This window comes from Thermobia domestica, chromosome 4 (assembly GCF_964235325.1).
Source record: "Thermobia domestica chromosome 4, izTheDome1.hap1.1, whole genome shotgun sequence".
Lineage (NCBI taxonomy): Eukaryota > Metazoa > Arthropoda > Insecta > Zygentoma > Lepismatidae > Thermobia > Thermobia domestica.
Window position 1 is genome coordinate 12,953,893 of NC_137457.1, and position 23,671 is coordinate 12,977,563.

The 23,671-nt window shown below is 36.9% G+C and overlaps 1 protein-coding gene across 1 annotated transcript in view; it reads left to right on the plus strand.

Annotated features, from left to right (window-relative positions):
* Positions 1-23,671, plus strand: part of LOC145683726 (uncharacterized) — a 211,046-nt gene that overhangs the window by 113,625 nt on the left and 73,750 nt on the right. The window contains exon 19 of the mRNA XM_081755197.1: positions 11,866-12,081. Coding sequence (XP_081611323.1) covers positions 11,866-12,081 — 216 coding nt within the window. The remainder of the gene's footprint in view (positions 1-11,865; positions 12,082-23,671) is intronic.

The window sequence follows — 23,671 nt, forward strand, 5'->3', positions numbered from 1 at the left end:
TGATTTTAAAATGAAACTTTGGATGTCTTCCCGTTTGGCCTTTTCCCGTTTCGCCTTGTGCCTGTTTTCATTACTTCAGGCTATGATGCTAAGATAGTATATGCTAATTTGATTGTAAGGCGAAACAGGAATTCCCCTTTGTCCTTTCCATTTCGCCTTACACCAGCGAAGGGGATTCTCAAGTTATGATAGGGAAATTTAGTGTCATTTTGGAAAACATTTGTAATGCTAGTAGTATTTACGTTTGAACGAACAGAATAGCGTATAATTAAAGCAAGTATTCAGAATTTTGTGTTATCTTCGTCACTGTTTAAAAAATTGCTCATGTAGCCTTGTATTTGTACCTCACATATGAAGAAGAGAGCGGCGGAAGAACGAACATCAACAATTACTAAGACATATAGGTAAGTATAGGTAAGTATATATAATAGTTGTAATAAGGTATAAGTAATTTTGACACTGAAGCTTCTCTGCATGTTTCTAATATTTACTCGTGCAACTTTTCCAAAAGTTATTTTAGAACTTTAGATGTGGAACTTTTCTTAAATGGCATCCTAGCTAGCACACAAATACATAGTCCATTTTTTTTATTTATTTATAGTGTAACACAATTAACCGGTCGTAGTTAAGCAGTATTCCGTCTGTCTTTACTTTCTAGAGGGAAAGTACGACTTTTTTTTTTCTGTTGATGTTTAAAATGAATTTATTTTCTTCTCTCCAGGAAGAAGATTGCTAAGGGAAATTACTGTGGTGAAACTGCATCTGTTGTCCCTATTTTTGGTGCCGTTAAACACTCTCTATATAACATACGAGCATGAACTGGGCACCACTATCGCAAAGATTGAATAAATTGAATGTGGAAGGATCGTGGAGCGAAACGCAGGACGGCAAAAACTTTTATTGGGGGATGAAGGCGATGACACCAGTAGAATTCTTGTAAGTTATATTTTAGTAATCAAGAAAATAGTTTATCATTTCTTACGTTCTTCTTGTTTCTTTTTTTCTTTTTCTTTCTTTTTTCTTTTTTTCTTTTTTTTTTCTTTTTTTTTTTTGAAATCGTGAAAATCTGTTATGACAATAGTAATAGGAGTAAGAATATTAATATTAAAGCATTTTCTTTAGAATGTCTGTGTTGTTTATTCTAGTCTTTCTATCTTCAACAGGTTTTCGGCACTATTGGAACTTTGAAAATTATGTGTCAGTGCGACAGGATTGTAATGGAGGGACACTTAAGACTGTACCTCTCCTTTTCTCCCAAATGTACATCCTGCACGGAAAATATTTCGGGCAGGTATTTGTTCTCCTCTTCTGCATATTGCCCAGTAAAAAGCAAGAGACACATGTAAGATTACTGGAGATAATCATGGAAGAAGCTGAGAAATTTGGACTGCGTTTCAAATTGAAAGAAGTTTCTATTGATCTTAAGAAAGTAGCAATCAATGCTATAAATAAAGTATTTCCTGGTTAAAATCACAGGATGTTCCTTCCACTTCTCTCAGTCTGTTTGGAGGAAGGTTCAGCAGTTAGAACTTTCTCAATTGTACAAAGAGAACACTGAAGTAAAAAGATGGATTCGACATGCAGCAGCACAGCCTCTGGTACCAACTTCCCATTTAGATGTAGTGTTTGTACGTTTGCAAGAAGATGCGCCTGACGTTCTATGAAGGAGGAGTTCCATGATTATTTTATAGACACTTGGCTGGATGATGGTGACACGTTATTTTCTCTGTAAGTATGTTTTCTTTCCTACATAAATAGATGGCGTTTAGTGCAAAAAATTAATGATTGTTTTTTATTATTAAATCATTAATTAAGCTATCCCGAGCACTCTACAGTATAGCATTTTTTTTTCCATTAACACCTAATGTAAAGTGTAATATAGATTTTCTTGCGACGTGCATGTATTGAAGATTCTACATTCACTGATTTGTAAATTATCAAAAGAACACATTCTTTTGCTTTGCAAAAGAAATAAATTAGGTTCACCCATAATTTTGCCATCGACTTTCCAACGTAGATTCTCCTGCAATCCTTTGAATTTTTAATGTGCTAATGATGTATTTTTACCTATTTGCAGTGACTTGTGGAATCACTTTGAAAACGATCAAGAACAAATGAATAACAATGCAAGACAGTGGCACGTCAAATTACGAAGAAAGGCATCAACGGATCACTTAGACATACATTCTTTCATTGAATTAATGAAAGACAGGCAACGTGAAAATGAAAGATTGCGAGTACTTCTTCAAGTGGTTATCAGAAAACACACTTAGAAAGCTAAGGTAGAGACGGTTTGACGACAGGATTCACCACCTAAAAGATAGACTTAAGAACAGTGAAATTGATGTAATTTCATATACTGATGCTTTCATATTATATCCACATAGAAACCTGATATGCTATTTCGGGTGTGATAATAAAATTTATGTTCTAAGATATTTGAGTTTAATTTGTCTGAAATAGAAGAGACGTTGCAGTTGAGAATAAGATAAATCCCTCTTTGTTACAGAAACAGAGTGAAAATTCCCTTGTATGTTATAAGGTCAAGCAGGAAAAGGCCAAACGGGAATTCCCCTTCCGCCTTAAGATAACATCCTTATCGGTTGTATGGCAAAATGTTTTGAGGGCATAAGGCGAAACGGAAAAAGGCCAAACGGGCATAAATTAGTATACTAAAATATATTATAAAAAAGCGATAGAAAGATTCAGAGAACATAGACATACAAAGTTTGATTTATAATCTGAGTTGGTAGTTTCCACTTTTTTTTTTTTTTTTTTTTTTTTTTTTTTTTTTACTTTGTAAAGTTTTGTGTTTCCCATCGCTAGATTTGCTATCGGTACGATTTTTCTAACATTGACCCATGTTCTTTTATTTCACCAAAGATAATTTGGGATTTTAGCTTTAGTGAAAATGGCAAAACTGCTCTTGTAGAGCAACCTGTAAAAAAAAGCTATGTACCTAGGTATAATAAATTGAGTTCTTTTCCTTTTTTGACTTGTAAGATATACTATTTGAAGGCCTTATTTTTGTAACTATTTTCTCATAATGGTTGTGACATAGTTTAGATGGATCTCATAAATTGAGTGGCCTAAATTGTATATTGCATATCTGATATACAGGGTTGTCAAGAGTGTGAAAACGATGGAATAAATTTACAACACTACCAAAACTATGAAATCGAGGTTTATTGGTGTTATGCATGACAGAGTGAAAATATTCCACTTCACATGACAGCCTCTGCAATCATTTTGGAAGGTATCATACTGGATTTTAATTAATTCAGTGAAATGGGAACTTTACGATCCGATACTATTGTTGAAATAAGGTGTGATTTCGTAACGATATTATGGTAGTTTCCTCTCTGCTTGTTTGCATCCTGAACAAAATTATGATCATAAATTTACAATGACAAGTTTTTGTATCTAGACCTATGTGATCAACATTTCGTTAACAAAGAATATAGAAAACAATCTTGTTAATGTCTTTAAAAATCACACTTTATTTCAAAAATAGTAGTGTATCGTAAAGTCTATATTTCACTTAATTAACTCAAATCCAGTATGACTACTTCCAAAATGGCCGTAGAGGCTCTCATGTAATATGGAATATCTGTACTCTGTCCTGCATTACCCAAAAAGCCTCGATTACATATTTTAAGTAGTGTTCTAAATTTATTTAATCGTTTTCACACCCTTGGAAATCCTATATATTTAGGGAATATGCAACCAGCGATACCAACCATTGTTTCAATTAATGCATGTAAATGCTTCAGTAGGAGGCAAAAAAATGCATAACATTTTGTGATTTCAGCAAAACGTTTATCTGCATAATAAATTTTATGCACACAAGTGCATCAATTAACACAGTTTTCATTATGCATTTAGTTGCACCCTTAAAAATTATGCACCTAAACGTTTTGCTGGAGTCACAAAAGTTATGCATTTTTTTGTGTCAACTAACGCGTCTGTGGTTCTGTGTGTGGGATCGGTAGTTGAAAAGCCATAGAATAGCTTCCGTTGATGAACCACGTGTTTTGTCAACTATTCCTTCATTTTCGGGTAAAAATTGGCTTGAACCCCCTCCCCCCATATTTTGAACAGGACCCTGAGTACCATGCTGTTGTCTCGACAACAACGTTGTTCTTGGAATTGTGTACTTGTTAAATGCTTTTCGCGTTTTTAAAGTTCCGTTTCGTATTTCCTCGAGAGCAGCCTGTAACCTATCTTCACTCCACCCTGTTCCTGTGTCTGTTTCTGAACGTATGTTCGTAACATACCTGTAAAATAGTAAAAACAAAAAGAAAGACTGAAACGTATGTGAGGCCTACCATTTAAAATATATGTTAAGGTAAAAATAGTTACAACAATGTCAGTACGCGTGCAAATGGGGTAATTAAACTGTTTTGCAGTATTCAATTGAAGTGCATAACCAATAGCACACGTTGTCGCCCGATTCTGCAGTGCCCGAATTAACGGAAGGATTCCGAGAAAATCCTTATCGTCAACATTTATCGCCGGCTCGTATCACAAAATAACATAATTATTGCCTTTCTATATATATACCAACAATACAGAAGCATTTCTTTCTCATCCAGAAGTTTAATTCGAACATTGCGAGTCTAGATCAACTGCGTACATTTCTGGTTCCCACTGGGAACACGTACGCTAAAGCAGAACCCTGCAAACCCAGACCCGAAGACGGCCCGGTCAAGCCCGGATGGATCTGTATTCTGTGCCCGGTTCGACCCGGCCCGGCCTTTACCTACTGAGCCACCGTTGTAGATCAAGCATCGGTTCACATACTACGCAGACCGGCCATAATAACTAGCATTTCTCCATTTTTCTGTACTTAGAAGGTAAATTCTGTACCACCAGACATGTCAACTCTGACGCAAAGTCGTAGCAGTTATAGTAGTATTAGCAGTGGTCGTAGTAGTAATAGTAAAAGTAGTAGTAGTAGAAGTAGTAAAAGTAGTATTATTACAGTACTTTGCAGTCTTGAATGAAGAGTCAGTTTCCCAAACACATTACGATTAACATAGGCTGACAAGATTAGTTTCCTATCCTTCTTGTAGTGTCCGGGCCGAGCTGGCCGCCGGTTCGGACCGGAAATACATGGGCCCGGTTCGCCCCTATAGCATTTGTGTCCGACCCGGAATGTGCCCGGCCCGGTTAGGGCTCGGTCCAGTTTGATATTACTTGAAAAAGGGCAGGGAAGGGCCGAACCAGGGCAGGTCAGGTAATCCGCCAGGTCAAACGGGCGCGCCCGGCCCGTGAAGGGCTCTGCGCCAAAGCTGCTCGTGACTATCGACTTCCACATTTACGAAAAACGAACACATTAACACAACATAGGCCTAATGAAGTAGAAGCAAGAATCCATGTATAAATTTCTTCCTTAGCCTATGTAAAATGGGATACTCAATTCACCATGATTACGTGAGTGGTTACTGCAACAAAACACGACTAATATGCATCACTTAGCAGATAACGCTAAAGAAAGTGCGTCCACTCATTTTTTTTTTTCCTGGTAGCATTCGCCAAACTTTACACTCAACCTTTCTTTCGCACCTGCTCACAAGGCTAGGAGTTCTACACTTCTGCTAAGCTTCAATGTGGCAACTCAACCCTCGTGTTATCACACATATTGCCTATTACCCATCAAATCACTTATAATCATGGTTATATATTTATTGCTTTCTTTTCTACAGCAGCAAGGTTAGGACCATAAGGCCCTCTCTTACACCTAACCACTACCAGAAGGTTGAAACCTATTTCATACAGTAAAAGAAAACACGGCCGTGTAACGTGGGTTCCTGTCACCACAGCATGACGCGTCCTCAGGTTGCAGATCAAAGAGAAGGTCTCTAGATATAGAGTTTAGCTGAGAATATAGTGAATAAGCATTCGCGGACAGCCATCTAGGAGTGGTCCCCCAGATTGGGGATTTGGGTAGGGCTAACAACCTCATTCTGTAAGAAAAAGCACTTGTTCAGAAATATTCACAAAAGCCTCGGACAAGGACTGATAACTTGGCAAGACCTCAGCAAAAGAAAATGGATATGAGATTTGGAACATGGAATATTAAAAGTCTTTATAGGACAGGCGCGTTAAAATCCGTAACGAGAGAGTTAGAGAAATACAGGATGGACGTAGTAGGAGTTCAGGAACTTAGGTGGGAAGGAACCGGATCTGTGAATTCCGGAAATTTTACGTTCTTTTACGGGGAGGGAAATAAAAATCACCCGTTAGGAACAGGGTTTTTCGTTCATAAACGTATATTACCAGCAATTAAACGGTTTGAATTTGTTACTGACAGACTTTCTTTTATTACTCTTAAGGGACGGTGGTAAGACAGTTTTTACGAAGAAGTGGAACGGATATTTGACTAATTCCCGCGATATCATATGAAAATTCTATTAGGGGATTTCAATGCGAAGGTAGGAGAGAGGATATTTTCAAACCGATTATAGGGAACGAAAGTCTGCATAAGGAAAGTAATGACAACGGTGTTAGACTCGTGAACTTTGCAACATCCAAAAACCTAATCGTGAAGAGGAGAAAATACCCACATCACGACGTTCATAAATATACTTGGACATCACCGGACGGGAAAACACATAATCAAATTGATCACGTTTTAGTAAATAGCAGAAGGCAATCAAGCATAATTGATGTCCGGTCGCTTAGAGGGGCTGATTGTGACACTGATCACTACCTCGTAGCAGCGATAATACGAGAGAGGTTATCGTTGAATAAAGGTAATATTCATTGTCCGAAAACGGAGAGATTCAATTTAAAGAAATTAGAAGAGAGCCAGGCAAGACAGAAATACCAGATTGAAATTTCGAATAGATTCTCGGCTTTAGAAGGTTCGGAGTGCACTAGTGTTGAGGATACCTGGATTGAAATTAGAGATGGCATTAAAATTTCAGCAAAATAAAAATTGGGACACGCGGAAATACGTAGGAACAAACCATGGTTCGACCAAAAATGCATAAAACTAGCAGAGAGGAGAAAACATACAAAATTACGTTGGCTACAAAATCCGAATGAAATGACTACACAAAATTTCGCAGATATCAAGCGGGAAACTTCCAAAACTTTTAGAACAAAGAAACGCGATTTTCTGAAAGCTAAAATTAAGGAACTTGAAGATAATAGTAAAAATAAAAACATCCAGGACATGTATAAGGGAATCAAGGAATTAAAGAAAGGCTATCAACCTCGTGCTTATATACTAAAGAAATCTGACGGTACAGTTCTCACTGTCACGGATAGCATCTTAAATAGATGGAAAGATTTCTTTGACGATTTGCTTAACACGCAACCAAAGACTAGTGTGCCTGGAGAAAAGGAGATAGAATACCGCAGAACCATATATCCCAGAACTCAACCGAATAGAAGTAGAAACCGCTATAAAGAAATTAAAGAAACACAAATCTCCGGGTGTAGATGAAATTCCGGCTGAGTTAATTTTAGCTGGAGGCGGAAAATTGTGAAACAAGATACACAAACTCATTCTCCTTATCTGGAACACGGAATAATTGCCACAAAAGTGGAAATAATCAATCATTGTTCCAATTCACAAGAAAGGCGACAAAACTGACTGTAATGATTATCGAGGCATTTCTCTTCTCTCAACGTCCTATAAAATCCTTTCAAATATTCTATTAACAAGGCTGACCCCATATGCAGATAAAATTATTGGAGATTATCAGTGCAGATTTAGACGAAATCGACCAAATATTTACCATTCGCCAAATACTCGAAAAAAGTGGGAATACAATACCCCGGTACATCAACTATTTATTGATTTTAGAAAGGGGTACGACTCGGTTAGAAGAGAAACATTATACAACGTTCTTACAGAACTTGGAATACCGAGAAAGCTAATTAGATTAATTAAGATATGTTGAAATGAATCAAAAAGTAACGTCCGGGTAGGAAAATTTTTGTCCACGAGATTTCACGTCGAAAATGACCTGAAATAAGGAGATGCTTTGTCGCCATTATTATTTAACTTCGTTCTGGAATACGTTATAAAGAAAATCAAAGATAGCAACCAGGGCCTAGAGTTGAACGGTATTCACCAGGTTATGGCATATGCTGATGATTTAAATTTAATAGGGGATGATAGGAGAAAAATAGAAAGAATTGCAGAGGTCTTATTAAACGCTTGCAGGGACATGGGTTTATAAGTAAATGCAGAGAAAACTAAATCCATGGAAGTGCGTCGGGACCGGAATACAGCAAATTATGGATGCGTTAAAACATTAAATAATACTTGTGATAAAGTGGATAGTTTCAAATATCTAGGATCAACACTAACAGATGAAAATCATATTCACGGAGAAATTAAATGTCGACTCAAAGCAGGGAATTTGTGTTACTACTCGGTTCAAACTCTCTTGTCGTCGTGAATTCCGTCCAGGAATTTGAAGCTTAAAATCTACAAAACGATAATCATGCCTGTTATTCTGGTTGTGAAACATGGTCACTTTAGGGTCGTCAAGTCTAGGAGGCTTAGGTGGACGGATCATGTAGCTATAATGGAAGAAAGTAGAAACGCTTTCAAAATCTTGACTGGAAGACCAAACGGAAAACGACCTTTAGGAAGACCTAGGCGCAGATGGGAGGACATTATTAAGATGGATCTCGCAGAGATTGGAATACAAAGTTGAAACTGGATGCAGTTATCTAAGGATAGAATTCAGTGGAGTGTTTTTTTGTGAACGCGGCATTGAACCTCCGGGTTCCATAGGCCATAGAGTTAGTTAGTTAGGTAGTTAGTTAAAAGAAAACACGGTGCATTTATTCATATTATTACGTACGCATATGCATAAATGCAAAACACACACATACACACGTGTTTAGTAAGAATACAATATACGGATAACAAATACAATACAAAAGTATATAAATATGTCAGTTTAAAGTTAATTAAGAAAGTTGTGTGTTATGTTTATCAGGGAATGGGTATGTTAAGTGGGCAGGTACTGCTTTAACAAGTTTGTTTTTCCAAGGGCAAATTTTGATTTTGATTTAAGTTCCTCACAGTAGGGGGTAAACTGTTCCAGAGACTGATGCTAGTAAGCACGAATGATTTGCCGTATGTCTGTGTGCGATGTTTAGGAAGTAGCAAAGAATTACCTGCTCTAGTGACGCAACCGTGAAGGGCAACGAATTGATAATTATGGTTTAAATATGGAGGGGCCTTGTTTGTAACGATACTGAACACTTTTACTAAAACGTGATGTTTCCTCCGGAGACGGAACGGTAGCCAGCCAAGCCCATTTAATGTCAGGGTCGTAGCGACGGAGATAAAAAATAAATCAAATGCATGTGTTGTACATACTTTCTAATATAGCCGAAGGAGTGCTGGATAGGTCATTATATACTACGTCACAATAATCAAATATAGGAAGCAGGAGCGCTTGAAACAATTGAGTCTTATTGAAAGAAAGTGTTTTAGTTTATTAAGAGAGTTAAATGTAGAGTAAACTTTCTTGGTTGTATTAATTACATGTTCGTTCCACGTCACGTGATTATCCATCGTAATACCTAAATTTCTCACCTGATTAGCAAAATCTATTTGCGTGCCGTTAAATTTGATGGGAGGAAGGGTTGATACGTCTAGTTCTGTACAGTGGTTTTTATTTGCTGAAAGAATGATGGCTTGCGTTTCTGCACGGTTAAGCTAGAGATGGTGTTTTTAGTCCATTCTACTAAAGCTGTAAGTCTATTCATTGCTTCCACTGCAGGATGGAGAGAAGAATTGTTAAAATGCAAATAAAACTTGCAGGTCGTCTGCGGAAGAATGTTATTCTGGACTATAATATGCTGATATTCGTACTTCAAATTGAATGAAAACAGAAATTTACCTGCTCAGATTTCAATTTCGGGTAGACACTTGCACATCGACGTTCGCTTGATAAACGAAAGTCTCACACTACTAAATTATAGCCTCGTCCAACGAATCACAAAACATATCTTACTGGTGATATGGGGGTGGACCTACTTGCTATCCTATCACACTTGCACCCGTCGCCGCTATCATTACTATTACTAACACGATTCACATAACTGTAGAAGTTATCTTTTGAACAACCTAGGTTGTATCAGGATTACAAACCTAATACGACAAAATACACATTTTTAAGGCACATTAGCGGAACCTAAATTCATGAAGACGTCAGACAGTAATCCATGCACAGGTACCAACAAATTCACAGTTCTGGTGTCCGATCGTAATTCTAACTACTTACCTATGCAAGATTAGTAGGTTGTTTTTGATATTGCGTGAATCTTACTTGTAATATCTTGTAACACACTATTACACGTGATTATTTGTGATTACTTGACAGAACTTACATCTAACCTTGTCACGTGAGAGAGAACGAGGATTTTAGTAACAACTAGTAAAGTTTAATGATAACACTCATTGCTAGTTTATCATTTTATTTACAATTAAGTGAAGTAATAAGATTGAGCTTAATTGGCCGTTACAACTATATTAAAGTCTACATTTGTGCGCGACCTGAATGTTGGCATGGAACTGGAACCAATTATCTCACATAAATACTTACAAATCAAAATTAAAATGTCATTAATTAACTCTGTCCATTTTTAATGAAATGTTATTAAATTAAATAATCGGATTAAATAGAATGAACATAAGTCTACAAATGCAAATATAAATGCCAATATAAATACAAGTCCTGGCACAAAGGCCTAAGGTGCTTGAGGAATGCAATCTGGACTAACGCTACCTCCGGTTATAATTTTATGCATATCAGAATACAATAAAGATTAATTCCAACTTACATGATTAGTCTCCAACAGAGCATCCAACAATAGAGTGGCAAGACGTGCAAAGTTATTCGCGACTAACGACTTCGGAGAACGCGACTCGTATAGTCTCGTCGTTTAAGTGCAACTCCCCCCTGGTAGATTTTACCAGAGTTTTTATACACGATTTGTTTTTCACTTTTCATCTTTCTGTTCTCTATTTCTGGACTATCTTAACCACAAAAGGGTTGTTTTCTGTGACGTCAGTACGGAAGTCCTTTTCTACCTTCACAAATATTTTGTCACAGGTATCCGTTTCTATTTTACAAATAGTTCCTGTTTTTCCTTTCACTTCACATTGTTTGTTACTAAAAGTGGATTGTGTCCGTGAATTCGCTTTCTAGACACCTTTTGAAATTAATCGTTTAATACAACACTAAAAAATTTCGATCTAGTCTCTATATTCACGTAACACTTGGTTAGGCATCTGTAGGTCTTGATCTTGCATCGGGAATCCTTGGCCTTGTCTCAGTACTTCATGCATGACCAAGAAAAATTGCAAGATCAAGACTAATGTGCTCGTCACTTAATATGTTCATAATAGATAGTGTAGGAAATCCACACTTTACAAGCTCCTGAGAGTATCAATATTTATGACTCACTCAGTATTTCAGCATTAGAGCATATGGAAAAAACTAGATATCTATTAGATCCGAGAGCTAAAGCACGAAATATGTCTATGGGTGTGTAAGAAGCCATGGATGGAATTAGTGAATATTTTACTTGTAAGTGACTACTAAACATGAGCACATACTCTTAAAAATATCAGGATTAAAGAAAAGTGGCATAGGAAAAGAAGATTGAACTTTCCCAGACTTAAAAATTAGTTCTTCTCAAATGTTCTCTCGGACAACCTATTCTTCAAAAATTTACAGCAATGTTGGTGGACTTAAATTAGGTTTATAGCCACCATTTTTGTTCTCTTTAATATATCTACAACCATTCATAAAAGCAATCGTGATTTACTTATAGTTGGTGTTCCAGTATTCGTTAAATAATGGCAAATTTCCCTTTTAGATGTACCATCTCAAGCTATGGCTGCCGCTTCTGCTGGAGCTTCGGCTACTGCTGCTGGCGCAACACCTGGGGTCTCAGGAGGAGGTGGACCCGCTCCAGGTGTCGCTCCTCTTGGTCCTGGTCCTTCTCCATCCATGAGGTCATTACGAGGTCCTGAAGGATTCCGTGGAGGTGCCACTTTTCAACTAGGTCTTGGTGGAGGACCCAATCTCCAACGTAAGTGAAAATATTGAAATAATTTACTGCATCATATAAATCTTGAATTTGCAGAATTAATGCTGCTTGTTGATGCTGCTATTAATGCTTGCTTTAGCACTGTACCTAACTCGAACAATAATAGAGCATCAGAGCAAACAGTTCTTACTAGAAATCTATGTTACACTTCTGACAATATATCACTGACGTCGTCAGATACATTATCGGGTCAGGAAAGTAGTGACGTATGATCTAAACTGTAAATAATCCTGAGTCAGTTCATAATAGGTGTAAAAATTGGAGAAATCACAGTGTATCTCTGAAGATGTTAAATAAAAATCAAACAATGCAAATATCTAACTTAGCCATTCGACAAACTAGACCCTTATTTCAAAATTTCATATTGAAAAATGGAACATGCACAAGGGCACCGAATAATACCTTAACTGAAATATATTGTCATAGAAATAAGCTAGAAATTTCATTCTTGTACAAAATTAAAGATAAGTGACAATAGAAGTAATAAACGTTCGTATGGAATTTACGCCATAGCTTAACTGAACAAAATGCGTTATCTAGGGAGTGGTGTATTGTACTATTATACGGATCCATAAGCTAACTACGGAAATCTGTACGGAGCATATGTTATCCATATGTTACATACGTACTGCATTTTTCCCGCTGAGATATTACAGCATCCTGCTGCAGGATGTCTGATATCTAACAGTTTTCCCTATATTACATACTAGGGATGGCCACAAAGTTCCGGTTCCGGCGGAACCGGTTCCGCGAGAAATCGATTCTTGGAGACCCGGTTTTGAGAACTGGTTCTGGACCTGGATCCGAAAACCCGGTTTCAGAACCCGATCTTAGGAACCGGTTCCAGATCTGGATCTGAAAACCCGGTTCAGAACCGGATCTTAGGGACCGGCTCCAGACCTGGATCCGAAAGCCCCCAAAGAGCTGTAAAGAAGGCACAAAGTTCACCTTCAAAACACTGCAAAAAGGACCATGCGCTTGTGCCCTCCCTGCCCAGATGCGCTTGTGCCCTCCCTGCCCAGATGCGCTTGTGCCCTCCCTGCCCAGACCCGCTTGTGCTCCCAGAAAAAAAGATTTGGTCCACCATTGGGTGTTTAACCAAATGAGTTGGCCAGTTTTCCTGCTTAACCAACGAGTTTGCCAGTACCCCAGTTTATTTAGTCAATTGAAACAAGGTACCGCCGCCTGGGCGCCTGTCTGTCGCTTCCACCATTTCATCTAGCACACTGTTCACAGCCAGCAGCTCGGATTTAGCGTAGGGATGGTCACAAAGCTTCGGTTCCAGCGGGACCGGTTCCGCGAGGAGCCGGTTCTTGGAGATCTGGTTTTCAGAACCGGTTCCAGACCTGGATCCGAAGAACCGGTTCCAGACCTGGATCCGAAAACCGGTTTCGGAACCGGATCTTCTAGAACCGGATCCGTTCAGACCCGAAAACCGGTTCCATCGGGAACCGGTTCTGGCCATCCCTATTACATACGTGTACGTATGTTACATACGCCAACTATATGTTACATACGTCCATCTGTATGTGAAATTCTTACGGCCTATATATAGTTTTTCTTTCTTTCGTACGGAAAGTGGAACACTTATATGGAAAGTATTATGAAACATACGTTTCAGTTATACGTTTGCTACATATAGTCGTACGTTAAGTCCAAATACTACAAGATGTACGCATGTAACCTACATTGTTACATACGCCACATATGTTTTGTTTTCTGTGTCCCCATTAAAAGTTAGGGATGACTTTTGCCAAAGATTAGTTTCTAACAAATAGCTAAAAAAAACTACCATATTTACGGAAATACAGTCCCACATAATTACCAGAGAAAATATGAGCTTATTAGTGATACGAAGATATTTCTTTTACCTCAAATTAAAAAAGATGGTCAAGTTTAAGTGGTGCAGAAAGTAGTATTTTAGACCAGGGCGCAAAATAGCAAAGTCAGACGCACTCGTAAATCCCAAAACGATGGTCGCCAGTTATCTCTCACTTATATATTATGAGAGGTTCCCCCTCCACCACGGCCTTTGGTTTGACAAAGAGAGAACTTATGTCAGGGCATATTGGTCGATCTATTCTAGGCACTGGGCTGCACCTCCCAGTTGTTCTAACTACAAACAGCGCGGGAAACGAAAAGGCAAACAATTTTATCTGTGGTTGGGAAAGGGAAGGGGGCGAATTACTACGTTGTGAAGACTTCAATTTCCATGTCCGTTGTAAAGACTTCACATTACGTGTTTTCTCTCACTCAGTAACAATTATTCGCGTGTCAAACAGAAACGGCACAGCCCTATGAGTTTAGGCAGAACCCATTCCTACTGAACACTGGTCGCCAGCTTTACATTTCTAGTTACGAATGGTTACCGGAAATTTTGTACCCCGTTTTAGACTATAAAATGGAATACAGCAAAAATAGGACACGCAAAACTTCTTAACCTATTGTTTCTCAACGAGTTAAAAGAGTTCCTTAACTTCATAAGGAAAATGTAGGTAATTAGTTGTGTTGCACAAGATAAAATATGATTGCATTTGTTAAGTATTATCATTAACATGTACTGTATATTCATACATATTACTAATTATTACTGTTTATTCTTGCGCATTATAATGTGATGAGATGTTGCCCTAATTTGGTGAGAAAATAATATGTGCATATATTATACAATTTTAATTTTTTCACAGAGTATCTGCCTTTAATTCTGATTGTTAAAATATTTACATATCTATTATATCTAATTGAAAGTGACCATGTTTGTGACTTAAAAACTCTTAAATCACGCAAAGAATCTAGATAAAATTTTCAACATAGATGAGGTTCGGGCCTGATATGGATTTCATCAAAAATCTTGTTATACCGGTTAGGCTAAAGAAAACGATGATGATGAGAGAAAATGGTGGAACGAAGAAAGTGGGTGGAAACGGGAGAACCCCGAGGAAACCCACGAGCACGGCGTTTGTCCACCACAAAGTCCACGCGGCGCGAGCTGGGATCTAACCCGAGACCTCAAGCACCGGAGGTGAACGCTCTACCATTGAGCCACCGCATCTTCTTGGATTTTATCATTTCACTACGACGGTAAAACTTAGTAGAGCAGGAGAGAGTAGATATATAAATATGATCGAAAATAATCGATATTAGTGTCGATTACATTGTTTCCGGAGTTGCTAAGATGAACAGTGGCCCTTCTGATGGCTCGTAAATAAAAAGACGATGGAAATCCAAATTCAGCCGAGAATAGTAGTATCTAATCTTTCGTTACATAGACTGCTTATTATTTTTTATTTTTTCATTATATTTTCTTTGTTTGTATTGATTTGAGAGCGCTGTAGCAATGGTAAAAAAGTGGCTGATTAACGAAACATATTACTAATGTTTCTTAGTTTAACCCAACCCAGTCAGCAGGTAATTGTCACTACTTTCTTATGTATTGATAATTTTCAGAAAAGATATGATGTCATTTCTTAAATTTCTACACTTATTGTGGACAGAGCCTAAACTAAACATAATTTTGTATTAGAAGTATTTGATTTGGTCATTGTTTAAAACTTATGCGTAATTCCGAATCTACAATGAACCAGATATAATAACTATTTATCACTGGAAAGACGGGGATAGATTATGCTTGATAAAGGCAACTATGCATTTTTGAAGTGTACCACGTATAACTAAAAAAAAAAAAAAAAAGTGTTTACATTGCTTAGATTTTATTTTTATTTAGGTAATAGAGTGAATCAATTAACTGCACGATTCAACAAAATTATATCATCATCATAGGTATTCTGCCTTTATTGGAAGGTCACTTGTCGCAATTCCCAACTCCCAACAACAATTCCCAATTCACGCGGTCAAAAGCCTTTTCTAGATCAATAAATATAACTTACACCTCTTTCCCTTTTTCTATAAATCTTTCACCGATTGCCCTTAATATTCCAATTGCATTTCTTGTGCCCTTCCTCTTATTATTATATATAGTTAGTTAATTGCAACAGAGATTAGACATGACTAGTGCCACCTTATATCTTTGTATTACCATCGCATTGTGATGGAACAGGTAATATTCTCTGTAAATCGTGTTATACAAAACAATGGTAGTTACTTGCACGGTGCAATGTGTACTTCGATAATATTTTAATATTCCATGTAGTAATCCGATGGTGTATACCAATGTCATCATAACATGGATTTAGAAACTGGAGCAAGTATGTTTTACACTCCAAATAATACTGACAATGCAAAGGATCTATATACCCTGAAACAATTGTTCCAGTAATTGGTGCTCTATAGATGAATCGTACACAATCAACTTTTCAGAATATCAAATCTTTTAGTATCTCTGATAACATCATAAGTGGTAATCTCATCATGATCTTCATATCCTGAGCACGCTTCATGTTGATAGCGGTATGAACGACCTCGTTATCTAGAAACAATTATTGAACATTATGTGTTTCAATGAACACTTGGTACTCACATATTTAGTGATGAGCGATAGGCATAGTTTCAGTCTTTCATCATCTTGATTTTATGTTTATGTTCCACAGGGATTGCTTTTACATTGAGGTATGTTGTAAAATTGTAAAAGTTCTATTATCATTTACTGTGCGACTTATGAGAGTTAGTCATCTGAAAACCATTCGCTCAATAACAGCAATGTGGTGTGAAGAAAGAAGTGTTTCTATGTAGTGATATATCTCGTAATATGTTCATGTTCACCTACGATAAAAAAATAATGGTTTATTACTACATATAATTTCATAAGTACCGTTCAAAATGGCTTTCTGCATTCATAATCTATTCAAACAAGATAAATGTGCAGTCATACAGTTCTTCACTGCTGAAGGATGTTAAATTGTCGAACTTTCTTTTCTGGCGAAGGACATCCATATCAAAAACAACAGTTGTTGGTTTTCAAGAATGTTCTGAAAAGGACGTAAGAGAACGACCGACTATTATGCTTTTGTCTGGACCTTCCCCATCAGGATTCTGCCGCCTATAGTCGGACAATTTGTCCATGCCGACCAGATGCCGCGGTCGGATTGCCGGCGCCGGACGCCGGCATCTTTCAGCGCGATTTTCGACCGTGACGAATAGTTGCCTTGGCGAGCGGTCGGCAAACAGCCGGAAATGAGCATTAAATTCGCCGGCACCGCCATCGGAAAGTTGTCTTGCCGAACAGTCTGCAAACAACCGTAAAGGCGCAGTAAATGCGCCGGCGCCGGCGTCGAAAATAGGCTGGCATAAGGAGTCGGCAGAGGGTCGGAAAGAAATCTTTCCGATTGTTTTGCCGGCTCTGACTGTCGGCAACAGTCGGTAAAGAGTCGGCAAAGGGAATTTTACTTGACGATTTTCGACCGCTTGCCGCCTCGGCAAAAGGTCGGCAACTTTGAACAAGTAGATCGTCGTGCCGCCGCGGAAGGGTGCCGGCTGCCTCTGGCGGCCCGCCACCGTCGACGGTGGCAATCCATCTTTCCGACCGCGACGTCCTGATGGGGTTGTTGTTGCCACTGAGAACACTCCTTCATGTTTTCTTAGTGCTATTCCCGAGAATAGATCCCTGAAATTTCAACCAATAGCGAAGCATTTCGCCACGAGATATGGCCATGCTGAAGTGATTGTGAATTTTTTTGTGATATCACAAAATCAACGTATTAAACCCCTCCAATGTTTACATTGATGGCATTCTTAGATTGGACAGACAATTAGATAAAATTTCACGATCTTTAATAAGAAATACATGTAATTCACATATTTTATGTGATTCCCATGCACTTATACTACAACAAATCTTGTAGTTATTTTTCAGTGCTATGATTTAGCACACACACACAGCAAATGGAAAACCAATTATGGGTTTAGTTACAAGACAAAGATAGGAAAAAGATTTGTGATTCCATGTAGCCTTTAAATTATCCCATGTGGATAACGAAGCTTTGTCTTTTTCGGGTCATACCATATCACCGGCTCAATCTCAGTAACGGGTCTATCTGAATACCGGGTCCTGCCAGTACTGCCTACAAGTCACTGATCATATGACTCCCTCTTGCAGAACATTTAACACATAACTAGACCGCCAGTGGCTTTGGAAATGACACGTAGTTCGCAATCCTAAAGTATTTTACCATTCCTGCTTCAAGGAATCATAACCTCCGACAAATGCAAAATTACAGAGGGCAATGCTCAAATATGTAACCAATTATTTATCAAATTATTTTGTTCAGTTAAATGTTTTAATCTCGTAGTCCATTCACTAGAGGTTAAATGCCTTAATCAGTAGTCCATTCACTAAAGATTAAAAGCTTTAGTCTCGTAGTCCATTCACTAGAGGTTAAATGCTTTAATCTCCTAATCCATTTACTAGAGGTTAAATGCTTTAATTTCGTAATCCATTTACTAGAGGTTAAATGCTTTAATCTCGTAGCTCATTTACTAGAGATTAAATGCTTTAATCTCGTAGCTCATTTACTAGAGGTTGAATGCTCTAATCTCGTAGTTCATTTACTAGAGGTTAAATTCTTTAATCACGTAGTTCATTTACTACAGGTTAAATGCTTTAATCTCGTAGTCCATTCACTAGAGGTTAAATGCCTTAATCAGTAATCCATTCACTAGAGGTTAAATGCTTTAATCTCGTAGTCCATTTACTAGAGGTTAAATGCTTAATCGCGTAGTCCATTTACTAGAGGTTAAATGCTTTAATCTCGTAGTCCATTTACTAGAGGTTAAATGCTTTAATCTCGTAGTCCATTTACTAGAGGTTACATGCTTTAATCTCGTAGTTCATTCACTAGAGGTTAAATGCTTTAATCTCGTAGTCCATTTACTAGAGGTTAAATGCTTTAATCTCGTAGTCCATTTACTAGAGGTTACATGCTTTAATCTCGTAGTCCATTTACTAGAGGCTAAATTATTTAATCTCGTAGTCCATTTACTAGAGGTTAAATTCTTTAGTCTCGTAGTCCATTTACTAGAGGTTAAATGCTTTATTCTCGTAGTCCATTTACTAGAGGTTTAATGGTTTAATCTCGTAGCTCATTTACTAGAGCTTTAATGCTTTAATCTCGTAGCTCATTTACTAGTTTTAATGCTTTAATCTCGTAGCTCATTTACTAGAGGTTAAATGCTTTAATCTCGTAGTCCATTCACTAGAGGATAAATGCCTTAATCAGTAATCCATTCACTAGAGGTTAAATGCTTTAATCTCGTAGTCCATTCAGTAGAGGTTAAATCTATGTAGCTTAAGATTTTGGGTCATTGGCCCATTTTATGTTTCTGCCTCTTCCCATACTTAGTTAACTATAAGTCGAAAATTTTTGAGCTTTTGTTGCTGCATAAAAATCTGTTTAAATAATTATCTATCAAGTACTACACGACCTTTCAAGTTAAAAGTCAACTACATTCTTTAGCACAATAAACACTGACAAGCAGAAATATTGTCATACAAAAACCTTTTCAGGGTTAATAGTTGTGTATTTTCCAGTTTTCAACCATTCGATTAACAATTAGACTGTCTGCAAGTATTCAACTATATCTATTATTTATGACTATGAATCCTCACTGGAAAATAAAGGGTGGAATTGTTGCACTATATCAATAAGTTTTAATTATAACCTATCATTTTTCAAGTCTTAAAACGTTTCCACCAATGATCTTAGTATATTAGTCGGAACTAAGATATTAAGGATAAAACATTTTTAAATTAAACAAGTTGGAAATGGTAATCAAAATATTTGAAACTTTTTTTTTAAAATATTCTATTTTCTTCTAAAATAAGATTTGAAACCGAACATCCAATTAGATTACGCCAAGGGTAACTTTCCTCCAATGATCTTAGACATTGAGATGCATCCTAAATTCAGATTGTGAAATTATTGATGTTGCATATCAATCGGTTTTTAATATATACCTATTACATTTCAAGTCCTGAATTTCGAGTTTGAGACATAGATTAACCAATCAGATTTCATTGAAAATAAATTACTGGCGATAACCTTAGACTATATATGAGTAATGGGTTCAAACAATGAATTTCAAAGTGTGAAAACATGTTATTGTATATCAATCGACATTAATACTTTCTTACCAAGTTTCACATTCTAAATTTTGATTTCAAGTCCATAATTTGAAACTAGTCATAACCAGTGACGCACAAATACAATTACAACTATGATATATTCCTACGAATGATCTTAGACTAAAATCCTTGAGGATCAAAACGTACCATTGCGAAACAGATACTTGCATTAACCAATCAAATTGTACTAATGATCTCAGACTATGAGTTCAGTAGGTTCAAAATGTTAGGATGATACCTTAGTTCAATATGTTCAAATTTGAATTTTGACATTTTTTTACCTATGAAATAAGAGATTTAGATCATACAAATTTACAGATTTATCTAAGTCCTAAAGTACAATTACGATATCTTAATTTTGACAATCCCAAAATTTAAGAATAACCTAATGTACTGAGATTTAAGAAAAAAGTTTCACGAGGTAATAATGTCCAATGAAAGACAATTGGACACCATATTCATCCGTATTATCATATATATATATATATATATATATATATATATATATATATATATATATATATATATATATATATATATATATATATACTGTATATCATCATAGGTATTCTGCCTTTATTGGCAGGTCACTTGCCCCAGCTGAGAAGCTTCCATGCTCCACGGTCCTCCGCTAACTTCTTCGTCTTCGCGTATTATCTTTCTCTTTTTATATCATCCATTAATTGTAGTCTTCTTCGCCCCCTCCCTCTCTTTCCCGCCACCATTCCCCCTACGACGTACCTCATGATACAATCTCTTCTTAGGCAATGTCCCAACCAGTTTCTCTTCCTCTTCCTAATAATATCTAAAAGTGTTATTTTCTCACGAACAATTTCTAACACTCTCTCTTTCGTTTTACGCTAGACCCAACTAATTCTTTCCATTCTTCTCCACACCCACATTTTGAAGGCTTCCAGTCGATTTTCATCACCTTTACGTATTGTCCTCGTTTCCGCCTCATACAGTACAACACTCCAAACGAAGCTTTTTAGGAGTCTTTTTTCGACTCTTTATTCAAAGTCCCACAAAACAGACTTTTCTTCCTCCTAAAGGCTTCTTTCGGCCATTCCTATCCTTGCTTTTATTTCACGTTCGCACTTCATGTTAGTACTAAGAATACTGCCCAGATATCGAAAACTATTCACTTGTTCTATTTTCTCCCTTCCTACTTTTATATTTGACACCACTTTTATCTCATATATATATATGTATATATATATATATATATATATATATATATATATATATATATATTAATGAAGATTAAGAACAACAATATATGAAAATAGCGTTTCATGCTAGGTCCATTTTTCCAGAAAAAAAATTAAATTTCTACTGAAGTTAATGTGTTACTTTTGACAACATCTTTTCAACAATTGTTTACCCATAGAAGGAAATAAGCAAGACAAACCAAATGTACAGAACTATATATTGAATTCCTACACAATTTTTGCCAATATATATATTTTTCTCAAATTTTGGAGATGTGCTAATGTACCTCTCCCAAATTTAAAAGGAGAGCGTTAATGTATTTACGTCTTACAAAAGAAAATTCACTTTTATACAATATAATAAAGTCTCATCCAAGACGATATACCCCATCAGAATTCTGCCGCCTACAGTCGGACAATTTGCCCATGCCAACCAGATGACGCGGTCAGATTGCCGGTGTCTTTCAGAGCGATATTCGACCGCGACCAATAGTTGCCTTGCCGAGCAGTCGGCAAGCAGCCGGAAATAAACAGTAAATGCGCCGGCGCCTCCGTCGAAAAGAGGTCGGGATAAGAAGTCGGCACAGGGTTGGAGAGAGACCTTTCCGAATGTTTTGCCGACTCTGACGGTCGGCAACAGTCAGCAAAGAGTCGACAAAGGGCAGTTTATTTTAAGATTTTCGACCGCTTGCCACCTCGGCAAAAAGTCGGCAACTTTGAACAAGTAGACCGTCATGTCGCCGCGGACGGGTGCCGACTGCCTCCCCTCCCTCTTTCCGACCGCGACTTCCTGATGGGGTAATAGCTCAAAAACTTTCTAACTTTGATTTTTTGATACTTTTTTACCCACAAAAGAGGTATATTGTAGATATTCTATATAATGAGTATATTGCAACTGCATCCAATCTATGCACTCCATGTGGCAACATACTAAACGATAAACTTAGTTTTCATGTGTTACTGCAACAATAAATTATCTACGAAACAATAAATTATTAGTTTGATTCAATGGGGTGGTCATTCGGTTTGGATCCCACGGTAAGCTGTACGTCCCCTTCCTCTTTAGCCACTGTAATGAAAGACCCATTAAGCTTCTCATCCGATAAACTATTAACAAAAATACATGTATTTACAGTGTGTATTTACAAAACAACCAAATAGAAGATATATGATATATCGGTCACTTTATGTCATATTCAATGTTCTGAACTAATTAAACACAATGGGACATATTTGTCTCAATTATTCATCATCATCATCATAGGTATTATTCCATTATTGGCAGGTAACTTGTTGCAACTGAGAAGTTTCTATGTTGCAACTGAGAAGTTTCTACGCTAATCTCTTCGTCTTCACATACGATTTTTCTTGTTTTTACATAGTTTATTAATTGTAGTTTCCTTCGCTCTCTCCCTCTCTCTTCTGCCAGCATACCCTCTAGCACGTCCCTCATGATACCGTTCCTTCTTATCCAATGTCCCAACCAGTTTCTTTTCCTCCTTTTAATAATATATAACATTATTGTTTTCTCCCCTACCATTTTTAACACCATCTCATTCGTTTTCCGCTCTACCCAGTTAATTCTCTCCATTCTTCTCCACACACACACATTTCGAAAGCTTGTAGTTGTTTCTCATCACTTTTGGGTAATGTCCATGTTTCTGATCAATACAGTACAATACTCCATACTAGGCATTTCATGAGTCTTTTTCTCAACTCTTTATTCAAGGTCCCACAAAATAGGACTTTCTTCCTCCTAAAGGTTTATTTCATCATTCCAATTATCTCAATAATAAATTAAAAACAAAAATCCGGTTTGTACATTATTACACAATCATGTAGCCAAATATTAGATTTATGATATGCCTATTTGATGTTTTATACCGTACAAAATTCTCAGCTAATGATACATAATCGGAAAGTTTTAATTTCCATTGGTTTTTTCAACAACAATTTATGTTCAATAATTCTTCCTATTTACAAGTACGAAACTGTGCAACGTAATACTGAATCTTTATATTAAGAGTACTATACGCCAATAGTTTGTCTCTACTAGAGAAAGCAAATACACTAAATATCGGTAATTGCAACCAGTAATGCATTTTATTATCTCTAATAGTGACATGGACTTGGCTAATATTATCAGTTACAGCAGTGTTTTGTTACGCCTGTTGAAGATATAACAGAATAAAATTGTCATTAATTATGGCACTTAATTAGCAGTGTAATCATTGACTGCTGAAACCTTTCCAAGTGCTAAACTTGCATTGTCCATATGCACTAT